Raw genomic sequence first — 26,909 nt, forward strand, 5'->3', positions numbered from 1 at the left:
AACCGGGTTCAAGTTTGTGAATCATCTGCGAGGTAGTTTGCATTGTCGGCGACACTTCCGGATGAAATGTTTCCATATGTCTGCATTACAGTTTTGGTCCTGTTTGCGTTTCTTACACCGATATGGAAGCTAGGCTTTACTAACTATACTAGTGAACTATGACTTGTACATATGTTTACATTTATTTGATTAAAGGCATATAGGATCATTTGCATTTTGTTCTTTCCAATAATAACGAACCAAAGAAGATCATTCAACACCTAACCTGTTGAAGTTTCAGCTCAGTGGATATACTTTTTGAGAAAAGTTAAACCATGCCCAATCTTTTGATCACGAAACACGATTTCGTCTATAGCACTCTTTGTTTCCAAAAATCAGTCGACTGACTGATCGTTGGAAATCACCTACATTTCTTGATTTCTTCTAAATGACAGCAAGCCAGATAGAATAATTTCATGGGGTGTTTAGAACCAGTACGATCTTTGATCCAAATAAGCTTTTTGATAATAATTTGATAATGCAAACGATCCTATGCCTTTCAAGTCACGTTTCAATTATTTGGAGAAAAGTAGGAGAATATAACTTTTGTCATAAAACTTTCACCTTCAAAAGCGTGATACACTGTCTAGGAAAAGCCACTATTATTTCTTTAAGGAGCTGAAAAACAAAACAAAAAACCACAAAGTGATAAGCATTGCTTTAGTAAATACAATCAGACAAAATGTACTTGTTGTCCGACCATGCAGTACAAGAAAGTGGCAGTTGGTTAGGTCCTATTCTGCAAAGCATTTTACAAACTCTTACGTTTCAGTATGACTGAATTTTTTTTCCATTATTAAAAAGAATTGCTTGTTAAGGACAGGTCTGTGAAGGCCTTTCACACTTACTCCCCCAACGCCGGATCCGAGGGGTGGGGGGGGGGTGCAATGGGGCCATCGACCCCCCAAATGAATCCCAATTTTGACGTCGCCAAAAAGGCAGCCACTGGTTCACACCGAACACGGGTAGGCAAGGCATACCATTCATACTACAACAGTGTACACACGGGTCGGATGTACAAAATGTAGATTTAGGATTTTCTCCCTGCATTGAACCTCTCGACCCTGATCAGGGTTGGACTTAACCCGGGTAGAATGCTTGACCCGCGTAGAAGCCGTGTTGGATTCTTAGTACATGTAGTGTGAAAGAGGTTCTCTGTGCTAGAACCGAGTCCAACACGCAGATTGTAGACTGTGTGAGAAGGCCCTTCAGTTAATGTTTAATACAAACAACAGAACTTTGCATTTCAAAATGCATTTGAATTTACAAGTATCGTACATGTACTTACTGTACTAACAATGTTCTTGCAGAACTTAGTTACCACTTAAACTTATTTTCAGCTGTCTCAGAGTTTGCAAGGTTGAAAAAAAAAAAAATTCTACATTCTTTTTACATAAAAAATAATGTTTATTTTGAGCTACTCACTGGCATTAAACCAAATGCCATGGACTAAAATAAGATATAGTTGAACTTTATGCATTCATAATGCAACTTACAATATTACTAACTACACTTCATAATTTTGATCAGATCTAGGCATGCAGTACTCAGAAGTACACATATAAACATGTATATTACTACAACAAGTACTATGACATATGACAAACTTAAATGCAAAAACTGAAATCCCCAGACGTACCTTGCTATCCATTCTGGTCACAATTTACATGAAGATTAAGAGAGTGAGGGGTCATGTTCCAACTCCACACTATGACTGTACGGTATGGAGACCGAGTCGTTAACGTTCTCCACAGCAAAATCAGTGTCCATTCCATCCGACATATCGTTTCTGAGAGACAGCGTCCGTGGATCAAAATCCTCCAGAGTAGTAAGTTCCTCTAAATTCACAGGGGGAACCAGGTTCTCTATGTGTATGTCTTGTCCAGCAAGAAGTGCTGCCAAATTTTCCTCCTGCAAAAAATCACCCTGCACATATTGTAACAATGTTTCATCATCGTTGGTTAAGAAGGACTCAGTCTCTTCCGTACCAGTAGAGTCTGGGGGAAATACTTGTGCGGCAGCATTTTCGCCAAAGTTTGACGTTGAAGCCATGTCGGCCATTGCAGGACTGGGCTGCACCGGAAGCTGGTATGTCGCCATTTGGCTGTTGGGTTCCATGGGAAGGTCCTGGAATAGCAGCGCCGTGCTACAATTGGCCATCGGGACTTGGGGTTGGGGCATGGCGAACGGTGTCCCCGTTGTCGTAGCCGCGGCGCCGGCAGCCGTTGAATCGCGCTGAATCACGGTTCCAAAGGACATGTTGGATCTGTCGCTGTAGCTGAACGTTGAGGAGTCCGGGGAGAACTTGGCGATTCTTGGGTTGTTGTCTGACGGGGCTCTACGGACTGCACGGGCAAACTCCCTGGTCGGCTGTCTGGCATCCAGAGACGGATCTGGGTTGAAAACTAACCCAAAAAAACAAGGCAGTAGTCAACCACTTTTCACAGACACTTCACAAACAGTGTTGAGGTCTAGTCTTGGTTCGAGTACCATGCAAAGCAATCATCTTAAAGAGTTATCTCAAAGCCAATGTGAGACCCAACCTGGAAAATAGGTTCCAGATAAGGCCTGACTTGTGCCCTTACTGACTGAAAATCAAATAGTGTATATTGCAGGAGAGTGGTTCTCGTCCCATTTTCGCTGGGCACGTACATTCGCAAAGCACTATTATTTTGCATAGCAGCAAAATGAAAATCAAGCCCAGCCTGGACCGGACTACCTCACTACTATGTGTTGGACAATCTGTTACTGTCACTTCCCCTATTCAAGAAGATTGAGGGTAATTCCTTTAGCTGCTCAAAGAATGAGGGTACTGGTTTAACTAGCCAAAATCAGACCCCTGGTACAGAGTGCCCCAACTGCAAATTCCTCAACAAATTCTATTTTCTTTCTAACCCTAACCCTCCTCAATCCCCCAAAATCCTCCTAGCGGTTTTGGAGGATTGAGACTGAACGGCAAAGAAGCGTCGTCAGTTGTTCACCCGTAGGCTGTACCCTGCATTGGTTATGTTCAGCCATGCATAAGTGAGCACTGCATTATGCTCCATATCATCCGCACTGCTTCTGAATGTCATTGGCACTGCTTCTGCATATCATCGGCACTGCCTCAACACATTAACAGTAATTGTTGGAGGATTTTGAAGGATTGAGGCAATGGTTACCCCTCCACTGAACAAATTCAAGAAATAACGGATGATTGTGGAGGATTGCAATTTTACATGGTTGCAATTGGAGGATATTGTAGGATGAGGATGATTGTTTTGTGGGCAGACTGGTTCCCAGTCTGTACACTATCGATACTAATTGTGGGGCGTGAACCAGGCTACCCTGCGAGAACGTACATGTAATTATTGACAGACAGCAAATAATTTGAAATTGCTATAATTTGAAATTGTAAACCGGTAATTCAACTAAACATAGGCCGATTTTTTCAGTTGATGTCTCGTTCAAAAATGTATAACTTTCGAACTGCTAGAAAAATAGAAAAGGAATCGAGTTTTCGCGATGAAACTTGCAAATAGCGTGGGGAACACAACTGTAATCGTGCATTTCACAGAAGAACAAATACCTTGTCTTCAGTGAGGGCGCTACACGCAAGGGGTCTGTGGTAGAGACATGGAACACGTGACTTAAAACACAAGCACAGATGTGTCTGGAAACTTAGCTAAACTGAATATCATTTAAAAGAGAAGAGTTGCTAATCACCTTTCACATTTGGTTGTTTTGAATTTTGCTCAATTTTGCTGCGTAATTTTTGTCTCACGTCTGGGTCTGTGGATGCTGTCGCAACATTGGAGGACCCTATTTGCTGAAACTGTTGCTGCTGTTGCTGTCGATGTTGAAGCATACTCGCTTCACCGGGTTCCTCTGTTGTTCAAACAAAAGGAAATGGAATTGAATATCTGTCGTTACCTTTTCAGTATGCATCAATCATAAACTGACTAGAATGTCAAAACAGGTATTTTGGGGGCCTTGATGATGACCTGTGGGTCATCTTAATTTGAATATTCTTGCAGAAAACAAACAGCACTGCATGCCATGTCGATACTTCTGAGCTTAATACTTCTAAACTTAATACTTCTAAGCTTAGACAAGAAGACTACAGGCCCTGTCACACTATTGAAAACAGTGGCGTATCCGGCTTTTGGTGTCGGGGGGGGGGGGGGGGGGGGGGGACCGCACTCGCACAGAAATGTAGACATGTTTTCTTCTCCGGACACTTGGCCTCCGTAAAATCAAAGGGGGGGGGGAGGGGCTGGTACCCATCTTCCACATGGGGGCGCTATAATGGATCGGTCTATTTCCAGGAAGGTGAGGTTTCGAGAGCACTTTCTCTCAATATCTATTGACCTTATCAAAACAGTAAATTTTGACTTTTTGAACTCAGGAGGGAGCAATTATGTAACAGACCAACATAAAATGTTTCAATCAACTTACAACTGTATACTTACGTTTTACCAAAGGATCTTCTATAAAGAATTTTGAGAAATGTGGTGACTTTTTCCGTCTTTTTGCTATCACTCCATCAGCATCTGCGAACATGAAGTGTTGATACGGTTAAAAAAAACCACACGTGTGGATTGGGTTTTCAGTCCCTACCCGATTCTGTGTGTATTCTTCTGGGCTTTTCCTCCCACCTCTAAAACTGTAATTGCTTCTCAGTGTCTTCTCGCTACAGGTTTCTTCAGGCTTGCGAGCTTACAGTGCCTATGGCGCTTTTGAGGAATCCTTGGTTTCATTACCATAAACATAATAATAATAAATAATAATATTCCATTTTGGAGAGGAATTTTACATACAGTTTTTATCAGCATTTCTATTGCCTGTCCTCAAATGTATGATTTGAATTATTGGCCCAATTCCATGGAGCTGCTACGCATAACAAACAAAATGCTATGCACAAAAACTATTTGCTTAGCAAAACTGGTTACCAGCCAAAATGCCATGCAATGTGAATTACTCATGACTGGTTCTCACCAATTTTTCGCTTAGGGCAAAAATTTACAAAGTAATATTTTTCTCGGCGAGGCAGAAGCATGAAATAGGGTCATTATCTTCAGTCTAGGATTAGCACTGCTCACCTAAATCAATAGGTTTGAAGATAAAGTCCATGGGATCACTAGTTTCTCTGTCACTTTTTCTTCTCAATTTGAATTGGACGGTGACGGGTTGCTGGATGTTTTTAGTCTTGTAAGGAGGCGTTTTGCACACTATTGCTACCTACGATTGACAAAGACAAGAGCAAGACACAAGTCAGAAAAGAAGGGGTGAAATCGTGTTCACAAACTGACACGTGTGCGCTGGTGTGCTTTCAGTTGCTGAAAGCTATGTCATCAATCATTTCGGTTTCACGGACTGACACAGGGGGTGTGCGCGAGCACTTCGTACACTGACGCATAATAGAATCATTTTTGGTTTTCAGGAACTGAAACGCAAGCATGTGGCAGAAAAACAATTTGGAGAGAAACGTTTTGAAAAGTTTGAGACAAATTTACTCCATCCTTTTACCTGTGGGGTTACAGAAATGTTTCATTAAACACCTTTCAACTGGTGAAATTAAGACAGGTTTCAGTTCGTGCAACAAAAAATGTAGGGAGTGCGCGCATGTTGTACTTAGGAGTCAGTTCGTGAAAACTAAAAATTACGCAGTTATGTACGGTAAGGTACGCGCGTGTGCCGGGCACTTAGCACCACCGAGTGTCAGTTCGTGGTGTCAGTGATGAAATCAATGACTGGCAATAGACATTTGTAGCATAGTATCCTGTACAGACTTTAGGGCTTTTCCAAACCATAAGCTCACAAGTGATCCAATCTCAGAAACTTTTTGCTTTATTTGAAGGGGTCATTCTATAAATTTGGGGTCCACTTGTTTCCCTGTCCCTGTTACATCTGACGTCTGTGATTTTATAATTCCGATGCACTCCTTAATGCAGTCATGCTCAAAGAATGATTATGAATAGCCAACTACCTACCAAGCAAATAAAAAATCATTTGAGGTAATTCTTAGTGATACTTGAATGGCAAAGTACAAAGTAACAAGGTAACTGGGACGGGAAAAATGTCACACACTGGACCCAAAATAATAGAACAACCCAAAGGTAAGCTGATTAAATAAGCTAACAAGTTTGACAGTCGGAGCAATGACATAAAATATAACACATGTATACTGCCTTTGAGTTGGAAAGGCAGAACAACTGGAGATGCTTCCAAGTGCTGTCTTCAAATTCTAATCGTCTTCAGTTGGCTTTGAACTCAGATGTACCCTCACCCTCCTACATCCTTCAAAATCCAGGGAGTAATAGGCAGGGTGACATGGAGCAGTACAGTGACCAGCAGCTTAAGTCACCATCTTTGTCTTACGTCTCGACTATAACAATAGGCCCAACTATGGGCTCCGTGCGCCAACAAAAGAGGGCGCGTTTTTACTTCTTTTGAGAGCGCCGCAGCCTCGACTCCATGGGCGCGTGTGCGTATCGCGCTAGGCATGATGGGAAACAACATGGCGCAGCAAGATCTTACCCATTGAAACAAGGTTGAGAGCTCTGTGGATGGGACACACAGTGTGCGTGTACTGCACTGTACTGGTTCGCATGCAAAGTACGCACAACTTCCTGAATGTGCAAAGGTTATAGCCACCGCGTCTTCGCGTAAGCATCAGGCGTCATCGGCGCGCGATACATTCGAATTCAAAGTACGATGGTCTCCGAGACTAATCCCAGCCTCCAATAACTTTGGATACATTCCAAATACGCAGTGGATGGATCGGGAAGCAATCTAGGTCACCCCCAACTCTCCTTTTCTGGCCATTGATGGGGGGTACTTGTGCACGGATCCGATAGATAAACCAATAAATAAAATGACAAAACACAATGAGTCGCACGGCTAACCTGTCTATGAATGTCGCTAGGTCCAAAATTTGCATTGATTTCCCATTTTTCGTCATCGAAAAAGACAACTTCAATATCATCTGTTGTAAAAAAAGATAAAAAAAGAAAATGTCGACACTTCAATCTAGTACACACATACAAAATACTGTCCAGGAACATTGTTAAGAAGACTACAGCCTCCGCATTAGATACAGCAGATAAAAAGAAAATGCACAAGGCATGTGAACAACGGTTGGAACAGGTACAAAATAAAGTTCAAAAATGTGTAAGTCAAGTAAATAGAAATGCGGAAAACTGAATCATGTGCTGTGAAAAAATAGAAATTTAAAAAGAATGAAAAGTTGTTCACTCCCTCTCATTGGGATCAAATTGTGAATTCTAGGAAATCCTTTTTTCTTACCACCATGATTCTGAAATTTAAACACTAAATTTTCTTCTTCTTTTTTTCCATATTTTATGTGATGTACTAGTCTCCCTTAATATTACAGAAAGCATGACAATTAGTTGTATGTTTACAAACAATAACCCAAAACGTTGTTTTACCTTTTTGGACTTTATCGCACAGAATAAACATCTCGTCACCACCGCTTACTGTTCCATGATTCCGATCTACTCTCGATATGTTCAATGACGCTCCCTCTGAACAGAAAACAGAAAACAGAAAAGGAAATTCCGTAACCAATCTTATATTGTTCAAAGTCGAGCAGGTTAAAAATACTCTTTAGAAAAACAAAATTTGGGAAATTTTAATGAGAAATTTCTTGGTGTTCAAAACTTTCCGAGGCCCGAAAATTGGGAACGGAAACTATCTGTAACTGCATCAGATGTCTGTCTGATTTACATCTTCTATACATCATTGGAAATCTTATTCACTGTCATTTCAAATGAGCCCAAAAATCCCAGTTTTCAATTTGGTCCAAGTGACTGGTTTTGTGCTGAAGAGCAACAAATATAAGTTATTGGAAACCCTATTTGGAAAACAAAGAGTCACTTTTATGGACTCTGTAAATAGGTACCCCTTAACGGTTACAAAGAGTGAGTTAGACCGGCTTTTTTAACCCTAACCGCCCAGGGTATTTTGGCTAGAAACCCTGCCAAACGCAGCTACATGCAATACTTGACTATGTGACAAGCCTGCCCAGTGCAGCAAGATCCATCAGGCAAAAAGTCTCAAGGCCAAAATACCTCAGAGTCTGTGGTCACCGCAGCAGGATACAACTGAGGCACTGTTCAATGGGACTAGCTCTCATTGTTTCAGAAGTGGCTGTTTATGCACTGGTGTTGGTAGCTGAATGCATCAAGTAAGATTTGAGGCTTTGCATGGTGGATATACTAATGAATGAAAGGTCACCCATTGGCTGACCACGTAAGGCGTGGCAGAGTTCCGTGACTGATGACATGTGACTGCTTGGAGTGGAGTCAATGCGAGGGACGCGACGGCAGGGCCAAGTGGAGGGGAGCCATGGGGAGAAAGCAGGCCAACCCAGAACAGACTGGACAACGGCCTCAAAACCAACGATGATGATGAAGAGAATGGTTTGAAAAGAATACACCTCTGTTTTTTTTCAGAACCATTCTCTTAGTTTGAGAAATTATTCCCACATGGTGTTTCTGCAAACATTTCATTCATGAATGCATCAAAGTGCACCAGAATTTTTTCACCTGATGCACTGTGTTGCGTCTGGCAGGGTTAGGGATGGTGGCCGTAAGCCATTCAGACGAAGATGAATCGTGCGCATTTTCATCCAAGTGCTTGAAACAGTGTCCATAGTGTGTCTGCACAGGGAGATCTAACAAGTGTTAACAAAGTGTCGACATTCACGCACAGAATCCATACCAATACATGTCATTGTGATAATGATGTGGAGTCTTTCTACTCACTTTTGTCATAGATTGGAACCGAAACCTGTGGCTGTAAGGCTATGGTGAATTGTGTAGGATTGTGGGGGTCGGGCAGGAAAGCTTGAAAGCACAGACGGACTACGTTCATCTCGTAGTCAGGTTGCTGGGAGTGGGCCCTGGCCGCTGCCTGGTTGAACGGATCCACGCCAAGTTCCTGTCGGCCCTGTACGGCGTTCTGGATGTCTTTCTTCTTAGCACACTGGATTCCTAGATTGGGAAAACTGAAAAGAGAAAAAGTGGATTTTGCCATCAGTATTAGGTCAACATTTTAAAGTAGAACACATGCTTTGATTGTTGTGCTTGCTACTACATCAGTGAGCAAAGTCGGTCAAGGATCATTGGTCGACTAGTGGTTGTTTCGGGTATTGCGCCTGTGCACTAATAGCTGTGTGCAAACGCCTCTAGTCAAACGATAGTCAAAACGTCATTACGAAACGTCTTGGTCCTGGCTCCCTGTTGTGATTTTTAATGCATACAGTGATTGGTAACCAGAGATGCAACAGTGTCCTGTGGTCTGGTCCCAAATAGTCAACATATATTTTGATACCAGCCTATGGACTCCATGGAAATACTGACCCTCTCATGGTGAAAATGATATCTTTAAGTACTGTCGTGTGAGGGCATTTTAAAGCAAGCAACTAAACCACAATGATACACTGCAGGGAATAATCTAGCGGACCATTCAGGACTCTAACCCAATTCAGGACAGCCTAGGTGGGAACTGAACCCAGGTCTCATGGTCGATGGTTCCACTATTACTTGTAGAGGACCATGGCCTTGCCGTCCGGTTCATTAACTTAAGATTTTGTGGGTAATTCCACAGAATGTGGGTTCGAGTCCAGCCAGGAGTTGCGGTGCTTATGTCCTTGGGCAAGACACTTGTCACTCATTGCCTCTCCCCACCAAGGAGTAACTGGTTACCTGTGAGGGCGGCAGAGATTCATTAGGGAAGTTGATGCAGCCGTCTGGATCTACATGGTAGCATTGAGCTTGGAATGTTTCATTTGCCTGATGAGCAGGGCAGTAACAATGACGAACCATGTTGTGAGCACCAATTTTTTGGATGTTTGCATTATTTATTTAAGAATTTGTCCATCCAACAATCCTCAACTCACCTGGCAGTCATTCTTTGGTTGATATCAGTCGAGATGGAGCAGATGCCATTCTTGCACAGTTTCCCCACCAGGCCGTTAGGATGTAGCTGGTGAGGGGTTTGCCTCGTCACGAGACACGCAACAATCTTGGCTTTGCCTGTGTAGTTCTTTATCTGGAAGTGGAAAAAACAATGGACTCATCAGGTACTCTATAGGAAGGAACTGAATCAGGAAAAGAAATGAACCAATGTAAAGGGAGCAATTTTATGGAGCTGCTAAGCAGAAAAAAATTGCTAAGCAAATTTTGGTGATAAGCAGCAATCAGGCGAGAACCAGTCAAAATGCAATATCAACTGCATATAAAATTTTCCGGTAACCTGTTTGTAATTTACTTTTTCGCGCTTAGCAGATTTATGTGCTTAGCAGCTCCATGAAATTTGGTCCTTTCCTATTGAGTGCTCTGCTCCCTCAACGGTTGCAAAGGGAGAGTTGGGGGAGACCACTGGGAGAGACATTCGAAGGCATTGCGGACAGTGCTTGACGCTCACGAGGAGAAGCTATGGCTTTGTGCACATTCAAAATATAAGTCGTGGGACGCAGTGTGTCCCGTCCACTGGGCTCTCAAAAGTGGTTAAAAAAAGAACCCTGTCTTCTAGTTTTCATTATATTTCTGGTACTGAAACCGAGGATTCCTCAAAAGCGCCCTAGGCACTGTCAGCTCGCAAGCCAGGAGAAACCTATACGGAGAAGACAGTGAGAAGAAATTACTCTTTTAGAGGTGGGAGGATAACCCCAGAAGAACATTTTTGGGGAAAATCCATGGAATTAGGTAGGGACTGAAAACCAAATCCACATGTGGAACAGGGCCAAATTTTAATGGCGCGCTGCTGAACAGTTAGCAGAAAAGTTCTTCTTAGCATAGCAGAAAATTGTGCTAACGGCTGCATGCGCATGGAGATTTCTATTGTTACGCCACTAATTAAGCATGTGTTTTCCCCGGAGGTAAGTGTGACTTTTGCTGTGCTTATGCTTACGGTCTCAATGAAATAGACGGAGGCTCTGTCATCATAAAATTGTGTGCTTAGCAGCACCGTCAAATTGGGCCCAGGGCAGGAATCAAACCTGGGCTTTAGAGGTGAAAGGCGAGGAAAGTTACCACTGCGCCAAGCTGACTCCCTGTCTTGTTTATGCATGGAGCCCACAGTATTACCAATTAAACTAGAGGGAAATTGACTTGAACCCCAAATTTACAGAATGGACCCCAAATTTACAGATTGATCCATTTCCATACCTTGACAGTAGGGTACGTCTTCCTGTCACTGGTGGTTTTGACACCCAGTAAGCTGCCCGCGGACCGTCCCTCGCACTCGTAGCGGAACCGCAGGTCTTTCTGCTTGGGCTGCTCGACGATCTCCAAATATGGGTCGGCCGGAGCGTCATTGTCACCGATTAAAAACGAATCTGTTGGGGGAAAAACAGTGGATTCCAGCTGAGAGCTACATGTATGAGATATTAATAATAATAATTTGGGAGGCTAATCATCCTTACTCGCAGCTGGTATGCTGAATTGCAAAGGACGCGGCTACAGCGTGGTCGGGCCGCTGGCACGTAAAGGCGCCTATGGCTGCCGGCCACATCGACCCATATATGACCACGGAGCACAGCCTGAGATCGAAAGTGTTTGATTTTTCCGGAGGGAGGAAAACCGGAGGGCCTGGAGAAAAACCCTTGTGGCACAGGAGAGAACCAACGCACAACTCTACTCACATGTGATCCGCGGCCAGGATTCGAACCGTGGTCACCTTGGTGAGAGGCGAGCGCTTTACGCACAAGCTACCCATGCCACCCAAAACTAATATAACTAAGCCTCTCCATTAACCCTTGCATTTTGTGTTTCCACGCACTTCTTAGGCCTTTTACACAAAAACAGGTGACACACAGACATCAGAAAGTCAGACAGAGACAGACATCCGACAGACAGACAGCATAGGAACTTTTTATATAGGATTACTCCTTATTTGTGCATGTGCCGTAATGTGTGTCACTTGAAGGACATGGGAAAAGCTAAAGGAACAGATCAGAAACATTTCTTCCTTTTGTTTCATTAGTTAATAATAGTGATAATTATAATTTAGGAAGTAAACAAATCATGACAATTTCTTTCACTTCCTCTCTGAACCACTAACTCTTGGACATAGCCATCAGGTAAGACTACCGGTATTTGGCATAAATAAAAAAATTAAAAAAACAAGGCCCCCCCCCAAAAAAAACCAATCAAAATAGAAATTGCTATTCTTCACCCGATTTCACGAAGCGCTGCGACGCGTCACAACTCGAGTTACGACGTGTAACACGTCGCAACTCGCGACGCGTCATATCATCCATTTCAAGAAAGTTGCGATGTGTTGAACGTTTCGTAAGTTCCTTGACAACGGCTTAAAACACGTCGCAAGTTACAACGTGTCTAGTGGTCATCGCAAAAAAAGAAGAGTCCCTTTCTTAGCCAGTTTAATGCCATAAACATTACATAAACGAGATTATAATACCGAGGCAATGTGTGTAAAGTTGTAAATAGAAAATTCATTGAATAATTATGAATTAGACTGGAATATTGCAGTTGAAATTTCAAAGTAGCTATACAGTCCAATGAGAGCTTGTTTTCCTTCAAAATTGCATCGCATGACCGCCACTTTGTTTTACGTTTTAACAAATTTCGAGCTGAGATCCGACAACTCTTTGTTGAATATCAGACGCCTATTTACTGTACACTGACTAAATACATAAAACAGTCACCTAGTTGTGCTATAAATACACATACGACGCGTTGCACTTACGACGTGTTTTGTGAAATGGATCGCAAGACGCGTCGCAGCTGCGACGCGTCGTAGGGATACGACGCGTCGCAGCGCTGCGATGCATCGCAAGTTACGAAGAGTTTGATGAAATCGGGCACAGGACTAGTCCACAGACTACCAGTAATAGTAAAGATGTAGTTGATATTTTTTTCATACATCTAATCCACTTAGATTTTGTGGTGCAGATAAGGTCCTGAGTCCATGCTACATAAATTAACACAGGTTACAGAATGCGAAGGTTCTCAACAACTCCGGAAACGCAGCCATTGTGCCCATGTGCAACTTGAAGGAATAATCTAAAGACACTGTTGACATAATTTTATATAAATAGATATTTCTTTTATACATGTACCAGCCCCGGTGGGAAAACACTGTTTCCGGGAATTCCTATAACTGCTGGACGTCTTTGTCAAAAAGTCACTTTTGTTCAACGATTTACAGTTTGGTTCGACGATTCAAAGTTCACAATACTCCATAGAAATCACGTACAGTGTACAGTGTTTTTCAGTGTACTTTCCAAGTATATGTAGTGTATACAGAGATGCGTTGACATTGGTGGAAGTCCACATGGAATTGTACATTGAAATTCAAAGCTCCTTTTTAGATTTTAATGGTGGAAATGGTCATCAAATATCAAAAGAAAATATTTAGAAAAGGAAATCCATGTGAAATGTAATCTTGTACCAAGATCAACATTCAAACACCATGTTAAAGCCTTGTCTCAGATGACTATGAAAATACCCAAGTTAGAAAAGTCAGGTTGACACTGTTGACAAGTGAGTTGGGCTATCATGTACATTGTACATTGCATTGTTTTAGGCATATATTTTACTTCCAATGTCTTACAAGTAAATTTTGAAGCGGTCTGTTTAAACCACAACCTCCCCACCCTTTTCTAGCCCAAACAATTTTTAATTTGCGACAAGTGATTTCAGTCTTTCTTCATTCGGAATTTTCTAGGCATATACATGTACAAAACAAGAACAAAGGGAACAAAAACACCAAAATATGTGTACTGTATTTCCTCAATGGAGATAAGTTTCAAGTTGAACTTCATACTTCCAAAAGACCCAGGGGGGAGGGTCACACTGTGTGGGCGTACTGGTTTACATGTAGGCCTATGGTGTGAAGTACGGTACATGTAAACATGACTAATTCACAATTCCGAATTAGCATATTCGCGTGAACATCAGACACAGTTGGTAATACGTCCACAATTGTCCCTCCCAATTCTCTTTTTGTAACTGCTGAGGGGGTACTTCAAGTCTTGTGAACCCAGTCCATGGCATGGCATTACATTATTATTGCAAATGTTACTTGGTCAAGTACCATTTGTGTGACTTAAATTTATAGTGTATTAGTTCTTAAAGCTACAGTCCATCTTTTGCAGCTATCCAAAAAGTAACTGACGTAATTATAGTTGAAAAACACACTTGGTTGAAAGATAGTAAGGGAACTAAACTCCCTGTGAAATTGTTCTTTCTGGCATGCTGTCATTTTGAAGAAATCAACAAAAGAAGGCCATTCCAACAGGCGTCTAAAGCGCATCAGTGGAAAGTTCCGTCAGTAGTTCGTTTTTTTATTTGGCAAAGTGCGCGCAAGCATTGACACGATGCACACGCACGCGCGGTTGCAATAATTCGTTGGATCAGTGCGCGACATCGCGTAGCTGCTGCAATGGGCTCAGTGAAAACGTGTCTCGGACGCTGAATTCAGCCCAAATTCAAAACATGATTCAGCAACTTTTGGTTTGAAATCGAGATCCTATAATGCTGTTTTTCTCGGAATATACAGCTGAAGCTGAGCTGAAACTTAATCAGGTTACTTGTTAAGCACCCTTCTTTAGATTTTGAGCATTTTTGTTGCTTCAAACGAACAAAATGCACACATTACAATTGATGGACTGTACCTTTAATCTTAGTTCTCAAGTTCAAGTAATTATGTACATACCGGTAGGATGACAGGACCACCGAGTGGATCCGGATACCAAAGATAACAGTATTTGTACCTAACTTCCAGTGTTGTAGCCAAATTATTTGGTTCAAGTCCAAATTTCCGAGTCTCAAGTCAGTTGGTTCAAGTCCAAGTCCAAGTCTCGAGTCGTTTGGTTCAAGTCCGAGTTTCGAGTCACAAGTCTTTCGCCAATGTAAACATGTAGGGCTTCATTTCAAGTACACATGGTAGGAAACGGATACTTGTGTGCATGGACATGGACCCACACACATGTAAGTGGTATGTTAGTGATGCGCTGTCACAAGCAATATACTGTAGGGAAGGCAGCATTTACATAGTAATAATTATTTGCAACACCACCTGTAAGGTGGTGCAGCATGGTTTGTGTGCTCAACATTCTATAGCGGTGTTGCTTTTTTTAAATAAACATCGGGATTATGTTAGTTTAAAAAGTTAGTTTTTTGGTATTAAAAATAAATTCATTAACGCTGAAGTTATTCAAGTCAAGTCCTGGACTGGAGTCCTTAGAAACAACACACTAATTTCACTCTCTGTGTTGGCTTCACATGAAAACTCATATACGTCCCTTATAGGCACATAAGATCATTTGCGTTTCATACCAGTACATTTTGTTCGTTTCCGATAACACCACTCAAAAATCCAAAGAAGAATGTTCAAAGCCTCACCTTCTGAACTTTCATCTCAGTGGATGTTACATTATTCAAAAAAAAAACAGTGAAAACCGTGCACAACCTATTGATCAGGAAATTTTTGACTGATCTTTGGAAATCACCTACATGTACATTTCTTGATTTGTCTCTAAATAAGGCCCAAAAAAAAAATAGTCGGTCTCTGGTCAGACCGAAGTTCCGGAATTGATGCGGCGACGCGTTTTTGTTTTGTTTTTTTGGGTGGCTTTTTTTTTTCCAAGCTTGTATTGTACATTGGTGTCCTCCATAATTTGCCTTGGTGCCCTTTATCATTTGCCTTGGTGCAATTTCCCCATTCCTTGGTGCTCTTTGGTACAAAAATTTGAGGAGGCGCGGCAATAGAGGGCACTGTTGTAGCTTCCGTGTTAATTTGAAAAAAAAGAAGAAAAGGTTGACGCGCATGATTAAAATCGACGTGCGCGCTGACCAGAGACCGAGTATTTTTTGGGGGGGCCTAACAGCAAGCCAGACGGAACAATATCACAGGGTTTTTAGTCAGTAGAATCTTTACCGCTAACCCTCCTGAGTGATTTACTAGGAACCTTCCACACTCTTGCAAAATCCAACACCATGTGGTAAACTTAAACTTTACATCCAAACTGTTGGACTCTGATTATGGTGGTATGCCTTACCCTAGCCCCATAAATGTGGCCAATTTACTGGACTACCTCCGTAAACATAGGCCACACTTCCACATACATGTACAAAAACGTGTCGAACTTTGTCAAATTTTGATTTTCACATTTAGACTTAGTTTGTAGGTTTTTTTTGCTTTAGAAGCATACTCACCCTCTTTATAGGCTAATCAGAAAGTGCTGCCTTTTTCAGATGTCTATTTTTCGTGAAATTTCCAGATTCATTTGCACACGTTTGCGTATCAAAATTTCAACATGAAATGTCACAAAAATTAGACATCTGAAAAAGGCAGCACTTTCTGATTAGCCCATAAAGAGGGTGAGTATGCTTCTAAAGCCAAAAAAACCCTACAAACTAAGCCTAAATGTGAAAATCAAAATTTGACAAAGTTCGACACGTTTTTGTACATGTGGAAGTGTGACCTACATGTATGTTTACGGAGGTAGTCCAGTAAATTGGCCACATTTATGGGGCTAGCCTTACCCCATGCAAAACGTTTAGTGCAGTACTCGAGCCAACAGATTCCAACAAAACATGCAGACCTTTTTTAATTTTGAAGGGTTGGGGATGGTTAGGGTTAATCAACATAAGATTGTTGATAACAATTTGGTAGGCTACTTTTGGAATTATTGCAGATGAACCTATACGCCTTTAAGGGTATTCAACAGACAATGGACAACATTAGATGTACGGTACATGTATGTCAACATGTACATGTTGAAGTTCAAAGTTCAGGAACCGATCATACATGCACGTCAAAGAGTCATAAATCTGACACAGACAATAGCCATTAATAAATCACTATTTGGATTATTTTGCTTTCATTCTAATCAGTAGTAATGCTTGCAAATTACATTTGGATACAAGGTTCACATTTTATTGTGAAATTTGTTGGTCTTGCAAAAAAAAACATATATTGGTATGTGCATTGAAACAATCAGAGCCCTTTTTCTATTTTTTTTTTAATTAAAAAAACCCACACTTTTCCCTTAACACATGTATGTATACACACCTAACCACTATGTATCATATGCCAATGTCAAACCAAAAAGGATATGACAAACGAAAAACCTGCGGTGTTATATGGTACCAAATGGAAACCATGCACAGCAACGTGCTTAACAATGACAAAGCACAATACAATTGGCTCATACACAAAGACTCTACATTTGTGTGCATAATCGGATGGAAATACATGTAAGTCAAGTATTTCACTCAATATGTGCGCGAGCTAGTATGCGAACTCAGTGTGTCCAGCATACTAGAACTTTTGTGAATAGTTACATAGTGCTATCTACAATCTACATGTACTGTTCCTTCAAGGAGTCCACTGGATTAAGGTTAATATCAACTGTGGAAAACTCCAGAGTTGTAATGATTTGAGCCAATGACATGTCTCGGGTCTGACTCGTGTTACAATTGTCTGTGACTCAACACAACTTGAGACTCGAGAGACATTAAAGGAAAATGACCCGACTGCCAGTAAATGTCATAAAGGTTCATCATTAGTCAAGCAGACATGTGGGAGGGGGGCGGGGTTGTCTTATTGTTGTTAATGAAATTGTTACAAGTCTGGGTCCTGAAAATTGTGTGTCTGTTTGCCTGCTGCAACACGTAGCGCCAGCTATTGTCCGGTAGTGTGCAGACTCATCCGCTTTGCACAGCACCCAATTAGTCAGATGGTGTCCGGTGTCCAGCCCCCCCCCCCCCCTCCCCTTCCCACCATTTTATATTTTATTTTGCAGGACATGGAAAAAAAGTTGGCAAGAAAAATTCCTGGCTATCTTCCAGCATGGAGTGGTCAGTCAGCAATTGTTGTTGTCACTATCTCCTCCCCCCCCCCCCCATTCAATTTTCATCCCTAAACCAGAAATTTGTTAAAAATATTGAAATTTAGCCCGTGTCTGAGTTTGTGACACTCACGATTGCCTAAAATGTCAATTAGGTAAATTGATTCAAGAAAGAATGTGACTCGACTAGACTTGACCATGTTAAAGGGAACATTTGCAAACATCGAAAAATAAAACTACCAAGTTTTTACGAAATACCTTACTAGGATGTTGGTAAATGACAGTCTCAAGAATCTTGTAAAATTATGGCACCTGGTGTGAAGTCATTTTCAAGAAAATGGTATTTTTGTAAACATTTCCAACGGTGGTCGGCCAATCAGCGTTGGAAAAACCTAACTATTTTTCAACTGCTGCTCCAAATTTAGCATTTTTTCAGTCCAAATTTTGTTTGCTATTGGTTACATGTTCATGAACGGGTGCAGGCCAGCTAGACTGGTTCCCTTGCCTTACAATTTTCTATCATCTATAAATTGATCCATTTTATCTTTTGTGGAGTCAGGGAACCAGACTACTTGAACTTTGTTTGTTTTTCTTGGTTTTTCCAACCTTTTCGAACACAAAACTTCAAAAATGTCAGTGTAACAATATTTGATCTATTATACTAACCCCTCAAATAGTTCATTTCCATGGGCGTCGCGAGGGGGGGGCAAGGGGGGGCACTTGCCCCCCCCCTGGAAAAGCAAAAAAAAAAAAAAAAAAAAAAAAAAAGGAAGAAAAAAAAGAAAAGAAAAGAAAAAAAAAAGAGGCGCGAAGACAAAGTGGTGTAAATTTAATGAGTTGGGGGGGGGGGGCAAAATGTCCCTGCCCCCCTCTAAAACTGATAAATCGAGAATGTGTTGAGAAATACAAGCATTTTTTGGCAAAAAAATTTTTTGCCCCCCTCTAGAAAAAATCCTGGCGACGCCCATGTTCATTTCTGAAAATTTCAGCAAAAGCCAATTATGTACATTCCCTTTAATAACCCAATTACTCAACTACACATGAGTTGTTGCCTTAGAATGACTCAACTCTACTGGAGACACAAATCTCAGTGACGCATTACAATACTGGGGTTGAGATGTGATCAATTTATCACAAATCAATCTTTCGTCAAAGTACAAGTCAATTCACAAGTATATACAACGTACAATATGTACGCACAACGACAAGGGAATGCCTTTGCCATGACTTTCCCAAATCCTCCAAAATCCTCTTTGCAAAACTGACGATTTAGCAGGATTGAGGCTATATGGTAAAACTGTGTGTCTGATTTTGGAGGATGCACTGTGTCAAGGTGACTCTTAGGCCGGATCTTGTGTTGTTTATGCTCAGCGTGCATAATATAGGCCTATGTTATACTTAAAATCCTCCACACTGCTCCAGGATGTCACTGGCTCTGCCTCAACATATTAACAGTGATTGCCAGAGGATTTTGACTTGTGATTGACTTGTGATTGACTTGCGATTGACTTGCGATTGACTTGTGATTGACTTGGGATTGACTTGTGATTGACTTGGGATTGACTTGTGATTGACTTGTGATTGACTTGCGATTGACTTGCGATTGACTTGCGATTGACCTGCGATTGACCTGCGATTGACCTGCGATTGACTTGTGATTGACTTGTGATTGACTTGTGATTGACTTGTGATCGACTAGTGATGACTTGTGACTGACTCGGTTAGAACTCTGTCGGGGGACTTACCCAAAACACTCATATCGAGACCACCTTTGGCACTCGTGCTTGGCTTGCTAGATTCCGTGTTTGATGCCGTCCTCAATATGCCTGGCTCTAAATTATCCAAACTCAAGCTAGCTCCTGAGCTCTCTGTGCTCTGCATACATTCGTCTTCTTGTACCCGAGCTAAGAGAAAATGAAATCAAGGAATTCAAAGTAATAACTGCAGATGAAGCTTTCACGATGAAATAAGTACATTTCAGTTTGACTGCCAATGAGGCTTGAAATGATGACTGCAGTTTGTGGCAACAATGTTAAGGGCAACACCACATTGTGATGAACTGTGCATGAACAAACTTGTAGTGAAAAATGTGTTGATATCACAAATCAGTTAATGTCACGTGAAAGAATTGAAAACCATTTTGATTTGATTCCATTTTGATTTGAATTTTGATTGGAATTAATGTACATGTACTTTTGTTTCAAATATGTACCTTGAAAATTTCAGTCGCATTTCACATTAAGTGAAATTTGTGAAACAACTACTTACATGTAATAGATTCTTTCAACTGTGTATCAGACGCAGAGAGAATACATACCGGTACAAGATTTGTGCTATAGCACCAAAAATCTACATCTACATGTGTCAAAGATAATATATAAAATGCAATATTGAGCTTTGGAATAATGAACTGCATGTACCACAGTTTTAGTCAACTAACGTAAATGCTTCCCCAAACTCACACTTTTACACTACTTCACCATATACAAGTACGGTACTTGTTCAAGTATCTACTCACTGTGCACACAACACAGTACAAATAACAATGGCCATCGATTTGTCGCACAATTCTTTTTGACTGCAATGCTAACTGGTATCACTATACTACACACAGTGCCCTGTGTTTCCACAAATATACACCCTAACTCAAGAACATTCTCTAATTTCCAAGTATACACGGTACCTCTGACAAGTAACCACTAGAGAACATTTCTGAAGACACACATAACTTACATGAATTCTACATGTAATACCACGCACTCCCAGGGCAAATGTCACGACATACTGTACACTCATGAACACACTGTACATGTACATGTTCGTGAGTACTGCACACCAAAATGAACATGGACATGAAATACCAGTTTGAATAGTGCATGCAAGAACACAGTGTACGCGTTCACTACAGAGCTATGCATGCCGGTACGATAGCTGTGTATGTATACCAATGAAGATGCTGACCCCACGGTGCAAGTTTAACCCATTATTAAGACATTTTCACATACATGTACAACTACGCTTTTGTATTGTTTATTGACAGTATGTCTACCATAATTCATTTGAATAAAACATGGGCAGAGGACAAGGTTCAGTATGGTACATGCACTGCGGTCACATAATTCAAGCAAGTGAAGACACTAGGCACTGTAGGCATTGTGCCTAGGGCCTACGGACAATTTGGGGGCCTACGAAAAAATTGAGGGCCAACGAAAATACCAAAGGGTGCCAACAGGTTTTTGTTAGCTACCAGTTTGGACTGGCTTGCTTAGTACAGCTTAGCATCAACATGAAATTGGTGCCAGTGCCTAGTGCAGAGTAGGGCCTACGGAACACTGGCGCCTTGGGCCTACAGAAAACTTAATCCGGCCATGCTTCCATGGGTTACATGAAGTGATCAATTTATGACTGACAAGAATACAGTAATATTAATGCTCTTCTAACGTAATTAAGTCGTCTTTGGGAGAAGGAATAGGACTAACTCGCCCGAGGTAAACATCACTGTCAAATGTACATGAACATGTATACACAGACCCCCATGGAAGCCACCAGACCGGAAACATGCAGTGAAGGATTAATTTATATTCAATATTGGGGTTTTCCCTTCACCAACGTATTTTATAAACACTGTATGCTCACTTGCTCAGTGTTGTCCCAAGTAATTTTGAGAAAAAATTCACAAACTACCGTACTTGGGTGGAAGTCGAACCCACGACCTCCTGCTTACTAATATGCAGATGTCTTTCCACTCGACAACCGAGCTTGCCGGGGTGGCTGGCTGGTTTGAATCTGATTTAAAAGCGTGTAACGCAACCAAAGTATTCATATGATGGAATTTTTTTTTTGTACGCTGAATTTTGGGGCATTTTGCGCTGCACAACTTTCCCGTTTGTAGCGCCAACTGTCCCAGAATGCAACATGCAGCATACATTCACTGCAAACTTCCAATATATCCGTAAAAGTGTTCATGAACCTTTGCCTCTCTAAACCACATGTTGATGTGATTGTGATGAATGTACACCGAGGCAATGTTTCATATCACGTGTAGTTTTATCAATGTTAAGTGGTAAGGGACCATTCAGAATACATGTAACCAATGTTAAAAAATTTTGTTCCTAATTCGTGGGTTGAGGGTCAAATATCCCTGGCTTGCGGTCTGGTTCCTAGTTGCATGTTATTTTACACGCGTACACAGGATGTAGTGGTGCAACAACCGAGGCTCATTTTATTTAAGGAATTATTCAGCAGTAGTGACACAACTTTGATTTAAAGGGAATATACAACATTTGCAAACCATCGAAAAATAAAACTACCAAGTTTTTACGAAAAACTTTATGTTGGTAAATGACAGTATAAAGCATCCTGTAAAATTATAGCACCTGGTGTGAAGTCATTTTCAAGAAAATAATATTTTTGTATACGTTTCCAACAGTGGTCGGCCGACCACCGTTGGAAAAACCTAACTATTTTTCAACTACTGATCCAGATTTACCATTTTTGCAGTCCAAATTTTGTTTGCTATTGGTTACATGTACATGAACGGGTGCAGGCAGGCTAGACTGGTTCCCTCACCTTACAATTTTCCGGCATCTATAATGATCTATTTCATCTTTAGTGGAGCCAGGGAACCAGACTGCTTGAACATTTTTTTTTTTTTTTGCTTTTTCCAGGATTTTCGAACACAAAACTTCAAACATGTCAGTGAAACAATATTTGGTATATTATACTAACCTCTCAAATAGTTCAATTCTGAAAATTACAGCAAAAGCCAATGATGTACCGGTACATTCCCTTTAATATCGCATGATACCAAGATTTCAAGTGAAAATATGGAATGGGGGGGGGGAATAAAAAAAATTGTGTAAAAGAATGCGGCTTCAAAAAAAGGATGCGGGTGGGGACGTTCAACTGGTTATTTTTTTTTACTGGACCTTATTTTTGGGAGTTTTGTCATTTTATTTAATTTATTTTTTGGTTCTTTTCTTAATATGCAAGTGGTACAATTTTGAATCCCTTGGAATGGACTCCATGCACAAGTTCTCCCTCAATCAATGGTTACAAAGAGAAAGATGGGGCTCTAGAAAAATGCTGCCATAAACTTGATGCCCATGCAAATGTTGCTCAGTCATTCAAAATGAAAGTAGATGTGGGTACTATTGACGTGAACCAGTGCACACACTGTGTCCTGCACATGGAGCTGCCCCACGTGCAGGTCGCGCAAGTGGTCACGAAGCGCCACACTGTTCAAGCACAGAGTCCATTTAGATCTATAGGTTTCAAACACTTCACATGGTATCAAATAGGTGCGAGGGTTAGATGATGCAGATAATTGTGTGCACACTAGTTTGATTGGGGAGCAACGGAGCACAGGGTTGGAGAGGTAATGGTGGCTTGGTTTGAAGAGTACCTTTGAACTGCAGAAGTTCTTCTGCGCAAAATACATGTACATGTGCAAACAATACAATCAGGTGCAAATGTGATGGTTTTTAACCTCTAGCGCACCAACACAAGAGTTTTCAACAAGTGACAAATTTCAATACTAAATACCATACTGTAGCATTCGGTATGGGAAACCTGATCAGGATTGAAAGGAGATTTTTTTAAATTTTGTCTATTTCATATCAATCGCCATTTTGCAGTCCGAAAATTTGGGACTCTCAATATTGTGTATGAGAGTCCCAAAAATTAAGATAGTCAAAACATGCAACACAAGAAAACAGACTGGCACATGAAACAACCAGTCCAACACCCCTTTAGTATTGCATCAATCAACTGTGTCAAAAGAAACATCTGGTACCAAGTCTCTATTTCTACACATTCTCTCCACAGTTATGCCACCAGACTAATGAATGGTCTATCTTTTCAAAAAGTTAAATATGTACCGGTCTAGTCTTACATGTAGGCTTCAAATTGAAATCACTTTGCATCACTCATATGCAAATTGCTCAAGAAAGATCTTTTAAAAATTGAATTGAGACCTCAAACTTGGCTGGTGGAAAACTGAGGACCTTGTCTTTGCCCCATGAAAATTTTTGAGAATTCTGTCGGCTAAAGTGCGAGTAAAGTTGGCCAGATTTTGTTTTGCATGTTTTTCTGCACTCCCGCCCAATCTGGTCGTTTTGGTTTGCTCTGTTAAGTTACATAGATAGATGTTATGGCTAGATTTAATGACATCATTTGGACGTGACTCCAAAATGGACACATTGACAACAGCTGCAACTGTAGGTGGGACGATGCTATGGTTTTAGACTTGAAATCAAGTCGGTAATTGGCTGGTTTTAGTTCGCCCACTTCGCACCGGTGTGGACAGACACAGCAAACCATCCCAGGGTATACGTGTTGCATGCTGTATGGCTCTAACTTGCGGGCTCAGCCCCAATGTGCCGGGATCAATACCAACTACCGTCTTGAATTTAATCTGTTCTTGACTTTCTACACAACCTATGGGAACTGCTACCAAAATTGGATGGAGCAGTCTGAATGGTTACATGAATATTCCTATTACAACTTGCTTGAATATACACCTTACAGCTCACAGCTTACATTTTGTCCCGCGCATGTACATGTATGTATGTACACATGTTCTGTGTGGTGTAAATGCAATACAGCATGGAGCGAATCCCATTCCCATTCCGAGGGATAAAAAGCTCATTATTATTATTATATTATTATTATTATTATATTATTATTCCTGGGCCATTTGAAAATTCCATATTATTACTTTCTTATTCGGAAAACAACAATTTGGCATATTATATTTTCTAATTTATTATAATTACCGTATACCAATGAGTTTGAAGTTGTAATGAAAATTTTACGACAAGAAAAAGAGGTAACGTACCGAAATCATAACATTTTTTCATATTTTTGTTTCAAGTCGATCATTCCCTTCGTTAATCTGTTAATGACTGCCGCATGGTAAGAGGTAGCTCAACCAAGCGCGCAGCCATACTGTATAGGTGAATCAATCGTACAAGAAACAGCCGTCGCATCGCAACTCGCGCGCCTGAGCGACAAGATCGATTTGCACAAGCGCGACGTCACAGCTTTGGGGTCATAGCTTCTTACATTCATAATGGCTGCCATCAACAGACGAATTTTGTGTGCATATGGGCTCCAGAAAGATTTTAAAAAAATTTGGAAAATTTGAGGACACCTAAGCATTCCAGAGGAGAAAAGCAGAGACATCATAGAATACAACCATATGTAAGAAAATTTGCGTCATTTTTTGAGAAACTCCTCAGTAGTAGGGAGAACCTGGCGTGTGACCAGATATACAGCGCAGCATTTCGCAGCCACACTAGTGGGGCTAGGTAAGACTAGAGGTACTGTACAATGTATGTCTAATCTCATCTGGGTTTGGATAATAGGGGAAAAGTACCATTTTAGTGGAGGCCAAATTTGACGGCTTCCGCCATTTTTCACCCACTGAAACAGCTGGATACAATGTAGATTGACCTCCAGCTCCAATGTCAAATTACTGATGAGCATTAGAGCTGGAGTTACTCAAGCTATCTTTTGAGAAGATAAAGCTAGGTTTTTATCATTTTGATCCGAGTACTTTGGAAGAAAATGCAACTCTCTTACTCTTACTAAGTCTTAGCCCCACTAGTGTGGCCGTCGGTATGCTGCGCTGAACCCAAGGCCACACACCGTGGTCTGCGCACTACTGAGGACGTTTTCATAATTTCAACAGCGAATTTCTTACATATGGTTGTATTCTACGATGTCCCAACTTTCACTTCTGGGATGCTTGGGTGTAATGATGTTCAATTTTCCAAGATATTCTTGAATCTTTCTGGAGCCCATATGCACTCGTGAAACGTCTGGTGATGGCAGCCATTTTGAATGTGACAAGAGATGACCTCAAGCTGTGACGTCGCGTTTATGCAAATTGCTTGTCGAGCGAGGGCGCGAGTTGCAAATGCGACGGCTGTTTCCTGTGCCGTAGATCCTGAATAGAGATCAGTGCACGTGGCCCCCAGACGATAAATGCATGGTACAGGAAACAGCCGTCGCATTTGCAACTCGCGCCCTCGCTCGACAAGCAATTTGCATAAACGCGACGTCACAGCTTGAGGTCATCTCTTGTCACATTCAAAATGGCTGCCATCACCAGACGTTTCACGAGTGCATATGGGCTCCAGAAAGATTCAAGAATATCTTGGAAAATTGAACATCATTACACCCAAGCATCCCAGAAGTGAAAGTTGGGACATCGTAGAATATAACCATATGTAAGAAATTCGCTGTTGAAATTATGAAAACGTCGTCAGTAGTGCGCAGACCACGGTGTGTGGCCTTGGGTTCAGCGCAGCATACCGACGGCCACACTAGTGGGGCTAACTAAGTCTTAGTCTTACCTGCTGTAGCACTAGCACTAGCACGGCTAGTTAGACATGCCAGTCTTTCCGTTCTGTTGTACGGAATGGGGTCCTAAACTACACTTACTAAGTTACCATAACATTGATAAGAACATAACATTGATAAGAACATATAAATGTATTTAACTTTGAGATACACTACAATAATATTAAGGTCATCACAAAGTCAAAGACACACAATAAACAAATTACAATTTCATGAACATGATGAATTTTAGAATAACAGGTTAACAGTCAACAAATTGAGTGACTCATGCACACTCTGAATCAGTCTGCCAACAAAGCAACATACCAAACCGCCGACTAACTTGCGTTTCGTTTCAGCCGCTCAAGTCAAAGCGTGGAATAAACAAACACATTCCACCAAGTTTCACAATACTTCTCGCACGTATTCCGATCCACACGTCACATCTACACCGCTCTCAAAAACGAAACCATTCACCTACCTTTTCTATCCGTCATACTGATAACGACACGGGGTTTTCCTTGCACCTTTCTGAATCCAAGGGTGAGCAGCAGAAGTGACGAAACGATTCCGTTGTTCTATTTTTCTAACAAAGTTCGTGTTGTAACGTTGGAAAATTTCGGTACTTCCCCATTGCTTGAGTGACCTTAGCTTGACATAGTTTTGCAGCGCCCTCTATTGATGCCAAATAAAATAC

At 41.2% G+C, this 26,909-nt stretch overlaps 1 protein-coding gene across 1 annotated transcript; it reads right to left on the minus strand.

Annotated features, from left to right (window-relative positions):
* Nucleotides 1–513: 513 nt before the first annotated feature.
* Nucleotides 514–26,899, minus strand: LOC119742804 (putative transcription factor p65 homolog). Its single transcript, XM_038218981.1, has 11 exons — nt 26,694–26,899; nt 19,612–19,770; nt 11,214–11,383; nt 9,944–10,095; nt 8,808–9,049; nt 7,470–7,565; nt 6,927–7,006; nt 5,121–5,259; nt 4,491–4,571; nt 3,745–3,906; nt 514–2,444 (listed from the first exon to the last, which is right to left on the minus strand). The coding sequence occupies exons 1-11, from the start codon at nt 26,707–26,709 to the stop codon at nt 1,714–1,716; spliced, it is 2,028 nt and encodes a 675-aa protein (XP_038074909.1). The 5' UTR covers nt 26,710–26,899; the 3' UTR covers nt 514–1,713.
* Between the last annotated feature and the right edge of the window lie 10 nt (nt 26,900–26,909).

This window comes from Patiria miniata, unplaced genomic scaffold, assembly GCF_015706575.1.
Source record: "Patiria miniata isolate m_02_andy unplaced genomic scaffold, ASM1570657v1 HiC_scaffold_6, whole genome shotgun sequence".
NCBI lineage: Eukaryota > Metazoa > Echinodermata > Asteroidea > Valvatida > Asterinidae > Patiria > Patiria miniata.